The sequence below is a fragment of the Eretmochelys imbricata genome, chromosome 9, assembly GCF_965152235.1.
Source record: "Eretmochelys imbricata isolate rEreImb1 chromosome 9, rEreImb1.hap1, whole genome shotgun sequence".
NCBI classification, from domain to species: Eukaryota; Metazoa; Chordata; order Testudines; family Cheloniidae; genus Eretmochelys; species Eretmochelys imbricata.
In genome coordinates, this window is record NC_135580.1 from 34,913,051 (window position 1) to 34,930,474 (window position 17,424).

Below are 17,424 nucleotides of genomic sequence, written 5' to 3' on the forward strand. Positions count from 1 at the left end.
TTGACACTTACTGCAAGAGTTCTGGACACTACTAGTCTATTATGCCACCCTGTGCGTGCATAACAAGTCACTGAACACAATTAGCAGCCTATAACAGCACCACAAAACCATCCTATCCAGCATGTCTGGATTTCCATTGGAACATGTGGAGCTCCAGAATTAGTATGCGTTAACCAGCTGCTTATTTCAGGGCAGTTCAGACACAGCTTTTTCATGTGCCAGACACCAGTATTTATCAATCCTGGAGTAAGAAGTGCTTAAATATAGATCAGCCTCCATGAGGAGGGCCCTCAAACGGATGTCTCGCTTTTTCTGAGTTCTGGGACAAAAGTTCTTACAGATGCGACACTTCTCATTCACCAGTGATTCCCCCGAGCATTTGAGGCAGCTGCTATCGGGGTTATTAACAGGCATAGGCCTGTTACAGTCAGAGCAGGGCTTAAAACGTAGAGACTGAGGCAGAGTTCCCACTGGGACTCTATCTCTAACTACATTACTTAAGTACTTACTAACTACCGTAAAACTATTTACCAGGCCTTAAGGCTCGAAGACTGAAATAGAAGAACCACTAGCCCAGTGGTCCCCAACCTTTCTCTGGCCAAAAGCACATTCATGCCTTCAGAAGAGTGTGCCGGGCAGAGATGGTTTTTGGCGGCATTTCAGCAGCCGCTTCTCCGCCGGAAGCGCCCAGCAGCGGCATTTTGGCAGCCGCTTCTCTGCCGGAAGCGCCCAGCAGCGGCATTTCGGCAGCCGCTTCTCTGCCGGAAGCGCCCAGCAGCGGCATTTCGGCAGCCGCTTCTCCACTGGAAGCGCTGATCAGCGACATTTCGGTGGCAGGTTCTCCAATGGATGCGCTCCTCTCCTCTTCGTTCCTTGGCGCCAGCCCTGACAGCAGGCACACAAATGTCCTAGTGGGCACCATGGCACCCGCGGGCACCGCGCTGGGGTCCACTGCGCTAGCCCTTGTGAGGCAAGGGAAAGACACTCCGACTAACCACCAGAGGTGGTAAGAAGAAACTGAGAGGGTTTACCGCTGGTGGCAGCTAATATACCGACGCATGGGCGCGGCACTCAAGAGGGTGCTACAGCCGACCCTACAGATATCGCTAAGGCAAAAATCTCCAACAGCCGCACACGTGGGCATGCGCACACCTAGGATGGAATCGACATGAGCAAACACTCGAAGAAATCACAGCTCCTGATAAAAATGAATTCACCTTCAGATTCAAAGTCTTATACAGCAACATTTCTTGTTTTTAAAAAATTCTCAGTTTACACACAATTACTGAGGCTGATTAAAGGCGGATTCCCCACTCTGGCGCTTGGAGAGCAGAAGGTGGGGGCCCGCAAGGATTCTAAAAATTAATTCGGCCACTCCAGGCTGGTATTAAACTCCTAAGGTCACAGCTTCTCTCTGACCTTGGATGGGTAGATGCTGCCACCACTCAAATGCAAAACCCTTTGGAACCCAGGAAGGTGCACTTGAGAATTCTTTTCTGTGGGGTACACTTAAGTCCTTTCACACCCCTCTCCCCCTGGGGAAGAGCTGAGAAATGAAAACAAAGAAATCAGCAGTTGCCACCAGCTAACTAAAAAAACATGTGCACAAACTTCTTAAGACACAAAAGTCCAAATCCTGTTGTTAAAAAAGGTAGATTTTATTAAAGAAAGAAAGAAAGAAAGAAAGAAAGAAAAAATACATCTGAAAACTCATGCTATTGCTCAATTTTTAAAAAAGCAATTCCAAAAATTAAGCACCCAAAATAGTCTTCTGGGGCTTCAGCTTAAAGGTTACAAGCAACAAAAGCATCTGGGGTTAGCACAGAAGAATCCTCAAGTCACATGAAATAAGCAAAATAAACCTAATCGCGTCTTCCTACACATTTTCTGATAACTTACATATCTGGGTTCCAGATAAGCAATTCTAGGTATGATTCTGATTATTTTTGTACCTGGCCTTCAGCTTCTCACAGCATAACTGCTGCCCTGTTCCCCTCTTGCCCAGAGAACTACAACACACAGACAAAGAAAAGTTTTTTCCCCCCAAGTTTAACAAGTTCTAGCCTTCCCATTGGCTCTTTTGGTCAGGTGCCCACTCACTTCCCTTTTCCTATGCATGCAGTTAGACTTTTTAACCCTTTACAGGTAAAGCAAGTAGAGAACAGCTACCAAGAGGGATTCCATAGCTAACTGGCTGGCTGGGTGTCCACAAAAGGGAGCTATCCCTCCTCTCGTTTATCACAGCATGTTTATGCAGGAAGTACTGAATTTCAAATTCTTACTACCCTGCATAGGTACTAAGGAATTCAGGCAGCCTTAGATATTCAATCCATGACATCACATCTACAGTCAGGGCTCTCCAAACTAAATGGATTTATTTTTAAAATAAGAGTTTATTTTCCATTTTGGGAAAGTGCAGGGTAAAACCATATGACAGAAACAGCATTTCAGTGAACTGTATCAGAGTGTAAGGACCTGATCCGGTTCCCATTGAACTCAATGGCAAACGTCCATTGACTTCAATGGGAGCAGCTACAGGCCATAATGAAGGCAATTTGTTTAATCCACATTACCTTATAATGCGCTTTGACTGAATGTACAAATATAGTATCTTCTGTGCTGATCATTTATTAGGTATTACAATTAAAATGGAGAAGTGGACAGGCTGAAACATAAAAACAAGTATTTATTTCAATTTCGTAGTAAGAAAATGTGAAAAAGCTATATATTTAACAATCCGTAGTTATTGCTGACAAGGTTATTATCCATACATATTTCATGACAATGGTGCTTACGAAGGCATAGTAAAAAGAAAGACAATAAAAGGACCCAGCTCTTGAGATTTCTGTGATCACGTGGAGTTTTGTTTTAAGGGAGCACAAGACACCTTTAGCACTAAGTCGCTTTGTGCTGAGACTTCTAAACCAACATTACAAGAGTAAATAAATGCCATAAAATGGATTTTTTTTGCCTTTGTTTAAATACTTTTCATTGTACTAAAAACGCCACAAGACTGTCATTCTTTTACAATATATTTTCTGCCTATATCAGTCTGACTGCTTTAAATATCTGAAATTATGTAGCCTCATGAACATGACCAACTACACTGGAAACTGAACACCACAGCAATGAGATCAGTTTTGGAGGGGATAATGTTCCGGTGAAGGATAAAAAATATGCACAATCACAAATACTCAAATGTTGACTTTTGCTTGCTTTGTTATATTATTTACTCAGTGAAGAAGGCAGGAAATTATTAGAAATATCAACCAGTGAAGAAGGCAGGAAATTATTAGAAAAATCAACCTATTTAAATATAAATGAATATCAGCCATTCTAGTTTGTGGCTAGTATGTATAACGTATACAAAGGACAGCTAGCTAACAAGAAAGAGTCTTTATACCGACTGTGCAATCCTGAAGGTGATCAAGAAAATGGGCCTTTACATTAAAATTTTTCCTGTATTGAGCGTCCTCCAGAAAGCACTCTGAATAATGGGTCTGAACAGTATCTGCAAGTAAGATTTCTAGCTCTGCACTTGAAAAGCCAAACATTTGGCATGCCCATCTCATGCTTCTCCATGGCATGAAATGGACAAGAAGGGAAAGAGACAAAGAAGATGATAGGAAGCAGCCTGTGCAAATAAAAGACTTTTATTGATGAAAACCAGAGAGTATACATATGTATTTACTGTGCATCCAGTAATTTAACTTTCAGCTATTATTATTAAAATACATACAGCTGTAATAATATACCCAGGTCAAAACTTCATGGAGAGGGAGAGGTTTCAAGATTTCATAAAGTGCAGATCACTGATCACGATAGGTCCCTGAAAATACTCTATACAAGAACTTTTCAACCCAACACGAACATAAATCAATGCTCAAGCGATGCTAGTAGTTCCACACCGTAGGATGGCAATGAATTGTGTTTCATATGGTAACAGCTGTTACGGACTGAAAAGAACAAAACAGAAGAGGTTTGCCTATTTGGGCATTTCATTGCTCAAACTTGTTTTTAAAATATAATTGTTCTCAATGTTAATAGACAAAAAATTAACAAAGCTGTTTTTATTAATATTAGCATATCAGCTACTTTGTGTGAATAAAGACATTTTTCTTTGTTTTTCTACCTGCAAACTTAACTGAAAGACAGATCTCTACAGTACACAGCAAAGATCAAGTTATGAATGACCTGCACAGGTGTGCTAGTGTAAGAACAGAGCACGCTGAAACTTTTGTCCCGAGTGGGTCCCAGGTACGACAGCCAATATATGATTAACTGTACTGGAGAGGAGGAGGGGCAGCTAATGCTGCTAGCAGGCTCCAGTAGTCCCACAGGCTGCAGGTCTCAGGAAAGTGGCAGCGGGGCGATGGTGCTCTCATGACACACTGCTCAAGAACAATTCTGGCTACATCTTTTCCAAGATGCATCAAGTCCTGCTGCCTAGTGTGCTTTCCACAATTCCGAGGAGGCAGAATGCCTCTAGCCACCAATATTTAGGCAGTATACTTCCTTCTCCCTACAACAGCTCACTTTCTTATGAGCTATAACCAAGCTCCAAATAAGCCAGTGTAGTCCATCAAGAGAAACAGTCTGATTTTTAAAGTTGTATGAAAAAAGATTTGCATGATGGAGTTCCTATAGTCTACAAAGTATTCTTTAAAAGGGAAATAGGTAAGTCAACAACACACAGTAACTTCTTGGATTCCAACTTAGTCTCTTGCCTTGAAAATGTTTCAGTTTTATTTGTTTAAACAATCTTTTCCCCTCCCCCAGAAATAAATATATATATATATATATATAAATATAAAAGTACAATAACCCCACAAAAGGAAGAACTTTCAGAATTAAGGCTGCAATATTAGGATGACCATATTGGCCATAGGCCGGGAGTATCAAGATAGTGTGAAATGTTACAAATGAGTTTTACTGTATACATATCCTAGGCAGAATGGAATGATTTGAGACAAGAGGAACCAAATTCCGCAACTTTAAAGGCTGTGCTAGCAACTTGTCAGGATTTATAGGGCTGTACCTAATTTACATATATGCTCAGTCACTGATGTTTTAAAAGTACCATTTTACTCACCAATCCAAAAAGATTATTTGTCACAGGCAAAGAGAAGAATTTTGCAAGGATGATTTATATAGTTTTAAAATCAAGGACACACACTAATATGGTATCCGCATTTTCCCTTTTTTCCCCTTGATAGATGAAGAGAAATTGTTGATTGAGCTCATCAACAAACAAAAAGCCAAGGCATTAACAAAGCCTTTGTAGAGAAATGTCAGAAGTGAGTTGCGGCTTGTTACAATCATCAGTCAACCAGTTTTCTTTCATATTTTAAGTACAGCAAAATGGAGGGCAGCCACAGACCACATTCTGGCTCTTGGACCACACCCTTGGCCGCTTATTTTAAGCCTAGATTTTCAGCCGTATTTTGCAAAATCCTTGGCATGTTTTGCTGTTAAATTATGTAGCCAGTAGTAAATAGTTCTGAACTAGAATAGAAACTGTATAAATGAACAGATCTGCAAACATTTTGGCAACTTTGAAGAGCACTTTACATATTTTCATTAGACCCTTGGCAATTTCACCATCTCTCAAATCTATTAAGTCTTTGTCTTCTCACTTCCTCTTCTGATAGCTGTTCAGATGGAAACCAAAACCCATAAGGTCGCCTCTCATTGCTATGACTTCCTGCACTAAAACCTGTAAGACAAAATGAAAAGCAAATGTAAACCATTTTTATCCTCTGCTGAGTGCAGAATCGTACACATCCTATGATTTAAACAGTGAAAAAACTGTGTAGTGTAGTAAGGTTGTGAGCATTGTATACTTTTTTTTGTTTACTATTATTACAAAACCATTTTAAAATAAATAATGTTATTGGTTTTGATATATAACAAGGAGGTTTTAATACAGGCAATCAAATAACTTACATCATGCGGCAGAAATACTTTTACGTAACTCGTCTTTTGATTAATGCATTGACCAGTAAAGGATAGAATCTGAATCATAAACTGCAGTGGAAAAAAAAACTGTCATAGAAAAAAAGGAAATACATAGAACCAAAATAACTAAACAAGAGCAGCAGTTGTCATGACTGAGACCACACTGTAGTGAACTACTGAGTGTGCAGTACTGCTCTCTACTGGACTGAACCAGTACTGCTCAACTGAGTTACATAGGACCCTATCCGTGCTAACACCATTATGATTATACTCAGATTACCATTGTAACAGAAGATTATTAATCTTCCTGGAATAGTTTACCATGGAAATATCTTTGAGGGATTTCTGTACAGTTTTCGCTCAATTGCATGAGAAATTTTTGATTCAACAGTAAGGAATCTCTTAGATCAGTGCTTAGTTAGCAGATTAGTTTGTCCCCTTGGTATTGGCATTTCTGTATTACTTCATTTCTTAATATCGTCTGTACAAATATATTTTAACAAACATGAAATAATTATTGGTCCTTTATGAAACTAGGTAGACTTCCAAAATTTACACTGACAAAGCAGATGAAAAACATTTTCTGCTAGTTTAAGAGCAATCCCACTGCATTAATGTTCATTAAAAATGTTTCAGAGTGGTAGCAGTGTTAGTCTGTATCAGCAAAAAAAAACAACAAAACCAAAACAACGAGGAGTATTTGTGGCACCTTAGAGACTAACAAATTTATCTGGGCATAAGCTTTCGTGGGCTAAAACCCACCTCATCGGATGCATGCAGTGGAAAATACAGTAGGAAGTGTGTGTGTATATATGTATATATATATATACACACACACACAGAGAACATGAAAAAATGGGTGTTGCCATACCAACTGTAACGAGACCAATCAATTAGGGTCCCTGCAGATAATAGCCCACCCTAATTGATTGGTCTTGTTAGAGTTGGAATGGCAACACCCATTTTTTCATGTTCTCTGTGTATATATATCTTCCTACTGTATTTTCCACTGCATGCATCCGATGAAGTGGGTTTTAGCCCACGAAAGCTTATGCCCAAATAAATGTGTTAGTCTCTAAGGTGCCACAGGTACTCCTCGTTTTTTTTTTCCCTCCATTAAGAATGTGTACTTTTAATACAGCAATTACTCTTTAAAAAGCCCAGGACTTTACATTTTTCAGCATCCTTGTTTTATATAGTAACATCTAGACTTTTAAACTATTTACAAGTCCTCAACAGTTACTTTTGGCAAAGCAAGCTTTTTAAACTTTCAGCTAGTACTACAGTCCAAGATGTGGTGACCCATACCAGATGCACATGTAACTCCATCTTTAGTTGGCAACAAGCAAATTCAGAAATAAACTACACGTGGCAGTTCAGCTATAGTGTAGCACAGTGAGTAAATTAATCTGAGCAGAGATAGTACAGGCTATAGGTGGTTCTCTCTTCTGGCACCGTTGAAAGACAGAAAGAACCTCTCCCGTCACCACCAACTAAAGAATTCAGAGAATTCAAATTCCAAGTCACATAATAAGGAAAGCAAGAAAAGATATAAAGGCTGTGCCTAAGTATGACATCAACTGCCTATATGCTAAGGGTCCTTGGGAAAAAAAAAAGTAGAGATTGGTTTCTGAACCTAGGTACATACATTATTGAGGATAAAAAAGTTAGTTCTAAAGATTACGGAATAGTTGCGTCAAACTGCATATATATTTATAATGTTAGTATTTATTAACTTTTCATCAAGGGATCATGTTTTAATAGTAATAGTGAATATGAAAAACCAAAAACAAGTAGTGTACTATACATCTAGTGGAGCTCATTTTCAGATGCGGGGGTGCTTAGCAAGCTTAAATACAAGGGGCCTGTTTGCATAGTACACAGATGACCTATCTACAGTGCAGTAAGGGAGACCTAGTTATTGACTTCTGACTCAGTTACGTTCTAATTTATAGTATAGACAGGACCTTAATAATAGACAAGTTTACGATTCTACGCAAAGACTGGAAGATGCAGAAGGATTTTTTTTGTCCTTGCAAATAGCTCAAACTCTTAGGAAATGCTGCCAAGCCTAACTAGCTGCTCAGGCACCAGTGGTTAGGTATAATAACATGGGATATTCACAAAAAAACAGAAATAGCTGAAGAACGTTTTAATTCACATTAACATGCAGCAAATCAATATAATGTGCATTGTAACACTTTAACCTCAACGTGGCCTTGCACCACATTGTGTTTCTGAATCTGAAAAAGTAATCAGTATTTTCAGATAGAGGCAAAACTACGTCATATTTAAGAAACATTAAACACAAACACTGCAACTTGTCAATTACTCTTCACCTCACCCATAAGCACACCCACCATTTCAGAACAACATGCCACTCTAATTAAGAGCTAACTAAGTGCTCCTGTATGTGATGAAATATTGCCATCTCCTTTTAAAATACTTTCCTTTAGAAACAAAGTATTCTTCCTGCTAATGTGAAAAAGCCACCCCCACTCCCCAAAAGCCATGGAATACCTCATAACTTGTACCTCCCCCGTATCCCTCTCTCAAAATGAGACTGGTTGAGACAAGTTAAGACCGATGACAACATAGCGGTTGTGATCTTATGACCCAAACCATTTCCATTCTGGATCTGGCCTAACTCCTTCTACCACGTGACCCCAAAGAGAAGTCCCACCTTAATTAGAGGAGACCAATAGGTGTCGGTGCATGGACAGTAACCCTAAACCATGGGTGCAGTAATATTGCAGCAATCCTGTGAACACACACAAGTGGAAACAGCCATGTACAGATGTTAGAGAAAAATAATTATTCACTTCAGGAGGCTAGAAATTTTGTGAGCATGAACCTTTGATTTCAGGCAGCTAAAAAGCATTACAGATCATTGAATTGAATACAGGCCACTGACTGGCATACTAAGAGAATGTTTATGCATCATACAAACTGGCTATGGTCAATTTGAAAAGAAAGAAAACAATTATCCCCGATGTGGATGCACAATGGCAGATAGGTTCTTTATACATGTACTGAGCAAGGAAGCTCAATGATGGTTGTAAATACATCTTAAAGGCCTAAACATGCCTGTGCAAAGGAGCTAAAAGAAAAGACCCAAGGTGTGATCCCTAAAGCTTTAAATCAATATTCATTAAGGAGAGTGTGTCTCAGAAGCTGGACAGACCAGGGTAAAGATTTTTTTAAAAAAACTTGATGCTATTTTAACAATTTTTTACAAGTTCATTACTTTGTCACTAATAATGATGTCAAGACCACCATGATGGAAAAGTTTATCAGACTTTGAAACTGAAGATGTGACGGTACTTTAGAGCATACAGTACCTTACATTTTTCTAGGCTGAATGGATGGGAAGGTATGGTGAAAGAGTGAGCAGTGGGGGCTTTTCAGCGAATTGTTTGGTTTTCCACACTGGTACAATTTGTATGGATTTTTAATTAATATTTTGTTCAGATGTCCAGAGTTTTGATGGGCATAAATACATTTAATATACTAAAAATAGTCAAAGCATGAATAAAATACTAAAACCACTGCATGCAGAGGCAATATAATAAAGGCCATGATTGCAAATGACTGTTCATGGGCACACCACAAGGCCACACAGAGACCTACTGAAGTCACTGAAGCTTTGCATCTGAGCAGGGGTCCAGACACATAGTCAACTGAACAACTGGGACTTAAATTGTATTGCAGCTTTAACTAACATTATGACATACTTTTCTAGATTATTGCTACTCTCTGAAAAAAAAAGTTTTTCATTTTCCTTCTTATGTATCACAGTAAAACGGTCAATTAAAAATCAGGGTCTTCCAGGATCCTGTTTATAGAGTGCCCATGTCCAGTTTTAGTATCTGGAAGATAAGACAACAACATTAGAGTTAAACAAAAACTGGGCACAGTACTCACAACTCCTTAAAGTCCAGCCCCCACACCAGCAACAAAACAAAACAAGATCTGGTGAAAAAAGTAGGAACAATTGCTCAATTATATATATAGTGACCCAAAATGAAAGGCCTTGCAGTGAGCCTTGAAGACCGCTTCAGAGACATCCTCCAGGAAAATGTCCTCACTGAGAGAATTCCATAGATGCATTCCAGAAAACATGAATGCCCTACTCCTGGTCTTATTCTGATAAGAGACAGAGAGCTGAAATGCCCTTGTACACACTGGGGAGAGGTGGTTGTTCATGTCCCTTGTATTAAGGGTTTTATACATTATTAGAATATGGCTGGATACTGATTGCCCAAAGACACATTTTGACTAGCTAGTTGGGCCTTTTTGATGAGGTCATAGTCATGCAACAACTCCTCAGCCCTGGTATACACTACAAATGAATATCGATATAACACTGTCGCTCAGGAGTGTGGAAAATCAATACCCCTGAGTGACAGAGTTATACCGACCTAAGCCCCAGTGCAGACAGCACTATGTCAGTGGCAGGGCTTCTCCTGTCAACATAGCTCCAGCCTCTCTGAGAGGTGGAGTACTTGTGCTGAAAGGAGAAGGTAGCGTCTTCGCTAAATGCTACAGCGGCTCAGCTGCACCCATTAAAATTTTATCATTTAAGCACACCTGTAATTCTTTATGTACAGAGGAAATGTTAATGTTAAGGCAGGGAAGGGACAAGATAAAAAAAACAACAACCTAGGATATAGCAATAAAGAGAGGCAATTGAGTGGGGGATGTTTCCTCTTGAGGCTAAAGAAAAAAGTGACAGTTTAAACTGCCTTCTTTGCTGAAATAACAAACTACCCCTTCAGTCACTTTTAATCCGTGTACTATAAAAGATGAACTAGAATCTTTTCAGTAGTGCAGAAGATTATTTGCAAACCACTGTATGCTGAAAGTGACAGTTCATTCAGAAACTGCTGCCAAAAAGGGCGCCTGGATTTCTGGGTAAGAAATCAGGTTGCAAACATCCAAATAGTTCACAAAAATGTAAAAATAATTAAAGGGATAAATTCTTAGGCCCAGATTTCTGAAAGCATTTGGATACTACTGGGCTCAATGTTGCAACACCTAACTGATTTAGGAATCTAAATTTCATTTTCAAAAGTGATTTGGGCACTTAGAAGCTTAAATCTCAGATTGTCAACGGAATTTGGACTCGTGTCTAAATCCCTTCTAAAATATGATATTTAGACTCCTAAATCCGTTAGGCGTTGCAACACTGAGCACAGCAATGCCTAAATACCTTTAGAAATGCCTTAGCCACTTAATCCTTGCCTACAACTAGACAATTTTACAAGAAAATAATTTCACCAGGGCTACCAGTGTTTCAATGGAACCTATACAAATGAGAACCAAATGTATAGATAAAAGCTGTGGCAGCTTTTGGCATTTTTATCACCATGTTAAGTAAACCAGCTTTTCAACCATTAGCTACATCTCCTTCAGTCCAGCTACTGTAATGAAGCACATAATTCTGAATCTACATTTTTTCATAGAAATTATCATATAACATATGTGTTGAGGATACTGCAGGTACACTCCATACAATGACTACCTGGCATATCAGACATCAAAAAGTGGTTAATTAACATATATGAAGACAATCTTCAGATATTTTATATTACAAAATCATTTTCTAAATAAAAAATAATTACTATCATCCAGGGTAACATCTAGAGAAGGAATCATTTGCATGGCAGCATAAAAGGAGTTTGGAAGAAGGCATGTTAAAAAACCTTGATGGCTGAACTTGGATGACATTTTTATTAGTAAGAAAAAATAATGCTGTTATTTAAAGTTACTTAAATCAGAGAAAAAACTATAATGCAGAAAACTAAATTTGTATGCAGAAATATTATTTGTTGGTACTAATGGAAGTTGCTAAAACACAAGAAAAATAGAAACACAAAAACTCAGGAGGTTACAGAGGTTATCAGCTTATTTCATTTTAACAATAATAAATTCAATTTGACCTGAACAGATTTTTTCACTCAAGTTCTGAGTTTGGAAGCAAGTTACAGGCATTTTAAACACAGTCATTATATGATGTGATCACCTAAACTCAATGAGACAGACATATATAGCCTGAATGCAAGAGAAATTAAGTATTCAGCCACCAGTGATGGTTAACTCTCTGTGCTGAAAACGTGAAGCCCAATATTTATTTCTACAATGCCTAAGAAGGTAAAAGCTGTTATTTTATATTCAGCTCCTATTACCTCAGTTATTCCTGATAATTAAAAAAACAACTGAAAACAATGTATTAAAAAGACTTTTACTCAATCCGCTAGGTCCAATGGCCTTCGAGCCAGATCCTCAGAGGCACTCAGCTTCCACAGTTCCAAATGACTTCAGTGTGACTGCTCATGCTTAGCATCTCTATAGATTAGGCTCTTAAACTGACATTCTTAAGCACTATATAATAGAGTATTTTATCTTTACAATCATGGCACAAGATACACTAGCATTCTAAGCACCTCTTTCTTCCAAAAAAGGAATAAGCCTCCCACTGTAATCTTACACTAGCGCCATAAAAAGAAACAGATATCATTTGGGACATTCCACTACACCAGCAAATGCAAAGAATTAACAATTGTCACCTTCTTCCCCACCCACAAAAATAAATTTGCTTTCTAGTTACAGGGTTTTCTTCTTTGTAATTCATGTAGAAAGGTTTTTTTGCTTTTCTATCTGACACTGTTAACTGTTCTCATTTACATTTTTGGCACTTTCTAAAACTGTTCAGCTGTAGGACTTGATATTGCTAAAAACTGCATCACAGCAGTCTATGATACCAGAATGAACCCTCATATATATTTGATAGATTATATATGAATGACATGTATCTCAAATCTAGCTATCTATATATATATCTCAAACGATCTCCAATATTAATGCAAAAGGCACAGTCGAACACTTATGAAGCACTCGGGGTTCAGTAATGGAAAGTCCTTCAACCAAGCTGAACTGTTTGAAACAGATCATTTAAAGTTAAGTGAAGATTTCATAGTTCGGCATTATCATTTTCCGACACAGACCGGTTACTATCAATTAAGGAATAGATATTTCTCATTGTTTACTTTCTATCTGCCATCAAATTACTATTACCTTATCAACAAAGGATGAGTAAATGAGAAACCTGGAATAAGATATATGACAGCAGAAGCCCTATGCATTTTATATATTAAATATACTTTCATTATTCTATTATTATATACAACTTTCCAGTTTGTTAAAAAATATTGCACCTAAAGTCACCAAGGCTAGATAAAGTTTGAAGATATTAAAAATTCTGCTGTCTTCATCAGATACTGAGTATAAACACTAAAGGCAGCCCCTACCACAGGAGCTAACCTTAGGCACCTAAAACAATTAGCAGGAGCTTCTACTGTAGGCTTCTAAAACCAGAAATCTGGCTCACAATAGTTACACTGATCCAACCACAATGTCTAGCTCCAGAAATGCCGTGTTCATTAACATCAAATTCTAGCCACAGTGATAACTACAAAAAAACTGCTACCATTGGGCCAAGAGCAATCTGACCTATCTAGCCTCATCTTTTGCAAAGAGTTCACAATATAAAACTGCATTTTGGAGGATCTATCAGAAAACAGTTAATCATGCTGTAATGCAAAACCTAAAAGCTAATGAAAACTATACAATTTCTTCCAAGCACACTGAATTGCCCTTGAAAATGCTGATTACCTTTACTGTAAAGTTGGCTTCCTGGAGACCTATGAAGCTCCATTCTGGACTTTGTAGTAGATAATATCACTGCGACCCCATGCAATACCACTGATCTCAGTAGGATTGCATGGAATATATATAAGGGAGCAGTCGGCCCACTGTCTCCAAACCAGTACACCAGCCTACATCTGGACTATTATAATTTCGGGATGAACACTTTTCATTGTATGTGCAATGTTCCATAAGCAAATAGGTGGGGTGTCTAGAAAACAATAAGATTTGGGATCTTTCCATCACCTCTAAGAGTTGAATTGATGACTGCTGAATCAAACAAAGTGCTGATGCTGTTTGATTTGAAATATTAATTTGATGGCATACTTCATATTTATCCAGGAGATGGCACCAGAGTCACATAGTCAAAACATTCAAGAAAACTAGGACAAACCCTAGACAACAAAGCATTCCGCATAGTAAGCAGAATTAGGGTTATTTTGAAACAGATGGGCTCTACAGAAGCTGCTGCACTGAATATTATAGAGTTGTTTATTGTCTGGCTGGTTTGAAACCCAGGGATTATTCACAAGCATCTAGCAGTTTCTGTGTCACATCAGGTTTCATGTGAAGCAGTGTAAAGTTAAAGCCCACTGGAATACATTACATATAGATACACACACACACACACATATAAGTACTAATCCAGTCCTGCATTCAGTTGTGCCCTGTACTTTGTAACCCAATGTTTGTTCTGGAAAGATCAGCATCATAACCAATATTCTAACTCTAATGTAGAGCAGTGAGCTAACAGACCCAATACGCTGGTCTAAATTTAGGAGGCCTGCTTTGTTTTGTATTTTTAAATCCTTATATTCAACATCCAACATCTTTTCCAGTTTAATAAAATATATTCTGAGCACAAAAAGCTGTCCTTGGAACTCTTGTGCAGGAGCAAAGATTTTATAGGAACATCAGTTTCAAAGGACTTATTAAAACTGGAAGCCACTTAACATCCATCTATAGCAGATGGGTATAGGCAATGAGGAGCCATTCTTCTAAAAACCTTAAACCTATACATCACTACTGTATATTACAAGCATGAACACAGTAACAAGGCTCAGAATAACAGAGTACCATCTGCAAATAACACCTCTGAAAAAAATCTAAAGAAACACGGACTTAATAAACTATATCCAGAGTACTTGGTAAATGCTTTCATAGGGTTCAAGTAGTGACATCCTATAAGTTGCCAGAGAGGGATCTAAGTTACCAAAGTTAATGTATTTTTGTGGGAAAGCAGGGGGCAGGTGGATTCATTATTTAACACAATGGATGATTCAAAATAACTAAGTCCTTCAGTGTCTGTCTCCTAGTCTATCTTCTTCTTGTGTTCACTTCATAACTTTTCACCAGTGTCGTTTTTCACTCACTTGTATTTTACATTGCTCTCCCTCAAAAGGCACAACTAAATAGTTTTAAAAATACAGCTCATAGTAGGGAAAGAAGAACGCAAGGCAAGAAGCAGCTACAAAAATTAACTGCGCCAACAGCAGCAATTTTATAGTTCATTAAGGTATTTGGGTGGGAAAGGAAAACATCCAAACAGGGAGACAGAAGAGCTGATTCTCGGAAGAATCCTGAGAAGAATATTTCCTGTTGAGAAGCCTGGGTAAAATCCAAACCCTACTGAAGTCAGAGTTTTGACACTGACTTCAATAGGGTCAGGATTTCACCCTGTGTCTTAGCTAAAGAACTTTTGCCATGAATTCTGGAGAGTAAGGACAGCCTACAGAAAGTCCTAGCTGAGGACATGGTGTAGCAATGTGTGACAGGAAGACAACAGCATGTCCAAGAAAGCCCTGACATATTGCTGAAAAAGGCATTTGGGTTCTGCTTGAAGAGATTTGAGTCTTAAGAGTTCCTCTTTTCCTGCTGGTTAATTCCTTGCCTGAAGTCCTAATTCAACATTTGTGTCATAACAACTATTTCCAGCTACCATTTGTAGCATCTCAACGAGGATTATGACATTTCAGTTCATTGCTGTGGAATGTGCATGACGTAAGGAACATAGGGTTATGATATGACTTTAAGCAAGGAATAAGCAGCAGGAGCAGGCAAACCTGTAAGAGACAATGATCCTGTTTTCAGACAAATATCCTTAACAAGACAAGAAACCTGAAGAATATGACCTACAAGCAGAATGCTTTCTTAAATAGAATGTTTTTCCACTAGTGCCAAACAGATTTTAATGCTGTATAAAATATATTTTAAAAAAACTTTGTATTTGTTATGGAAACAGCAAAGCATATTTTACAATCCAAACAAATTTAACATCTGAGTCATCATAAAGGGAAGATCTGTAAAACTAGTAAGAATGAAACACAGTAATGGTACACAATAATTGTACACTAATTAAGAGATTTGCTTAAAAGTGCTTAGTTTTAGCCTATCTTTGCTCCCACTCAAGTAAACAGAAGTTTTAATGCATTTGGAAATACCTCCCTAGGTTTCTAGTGTGAAACTTCGTCTCTTAAGCAGCTCAAGGTTCCTTATGGTGGTTTTATAGAAGTTCAAGGAGTTTGTAAAAATTCTTGAAATACATGTTTCACTTTATTTACCAGTTTGACTAAGCAACATCAGTTTGAGAAATATTTGATGAATTATCATCAAAACTTTAAATTCATGCTTGGCTTTCATTTACCTCAGATGACAGACTGTATTTCTTCCATAGCAACATATAATACTTAGGTCTGCTAATTATGCTGTAATGTCAGGGCATTATTTCATGTGTTTCAAAGTTCACAAATCGCTCCTGGGCATGGTACAGATTATACGAAATGCATTCCACAGCAGTCTCTGTAGCACATACTTGGCTTGCCTTGATTTTCCAACATAAAATGCCAATATTTAAGTAGTTTTATTATAATAACCATAAGGGATTCTCTCAGATTATAAACATCTGAAAACATAACTTTTTTCATGAAAATCTATCCATTTCTAGCACACAAAGTATGAAGAGGAAAGTTGAAAAAAAAGCATACAAATTAAAGGCCAGATTTCCAGCCCCTTCCTGCCATTCAGGCAGTGCAGAGAAGTCATGAGGCCAGCTTAACTTGCTACCTGAGGATTCCTCCAGTGTGGGGAGAATGCCCAGGGGATGCAGAATACCCACGCTGCTCTAAGATGCACTGGGAGCCAAATGACCAAACAACTGGAAAGTCACAAAGGCAGCATAAAACTATCTTTTTTCTTCCCACCTCCACCACTGTGTTGTGTACAGCTGAGTCATACCAAATGATCTGGCCATTATCATTTAACATCATCTAGGCAAGGCAATATGATTTTGCTTCTACCTAGCTCACAGAGTATCACTTCCAGCAATCTACGGTGTCATTTCCAACATTCTACATGAAACTTGCGCAATTCCAAAGTGTGAAACAGTTTTGTCATGCTGCGGCAAAAGTACATACATCCAAACGCTCACAAATTCTTTTTCCTGATGACAATGTCTATAGACATACTCTAAAGATTAGAAGATAATAGAGGCTGATGCAAAGGACAAGTTCAAGTGGGAACACTAGCAGAAACTGCAGTTAAGAACATAAGAACGGCCATACTGGGTCAGACCAAAGGTCCATCTAGCCCAGTATCCTGTCTTCTGACAGTGGCCAATGGCAGGTGCCCCAGCGGGAATGAACAGGTAATGATTAAATGATCCATACCCCATTGCTCATTCCCAGTTTCTGTCAAACAGAGGCTAGGGACACCATCCCCCAGTTACTGAAGGGTTCCGTCTCAGACCACAATTGGTAGAAT

The 17,424-nt window shown here is 38.4% G+C and overlaps 1 protein-coding gene across 9 annotated transcripts in view; it reads right to left on the minus strand.

Moving 5' to 3' along the window:
• Positions 1-2,666: 2,666 nt before the first annotated feature.
• The window catches only part of RHBDD1 (rhomboid domain containing 1), an 86,250-nt gene continuing 71,492 nt past the window's right edge, over positions 2,667-17,424 (minus strand). For all 9 annotated transcript variants that reach the window (XR_013347119.1, XM_077826559.1, XM_077826563.1 and 6 more), the window contains one exon: positions 2,667-5,716. Coding sequence is in view for 8 of the 9 variants with exons in the window: in XM_077826559.1 (XP_077682685.1) it covers positions 5,598-5,716 (119 nt within the window). In the remaining variant the exon portion in view is untranslated. The remainder of the gene's footprint in view (positions 5,717-17,424) is intronic.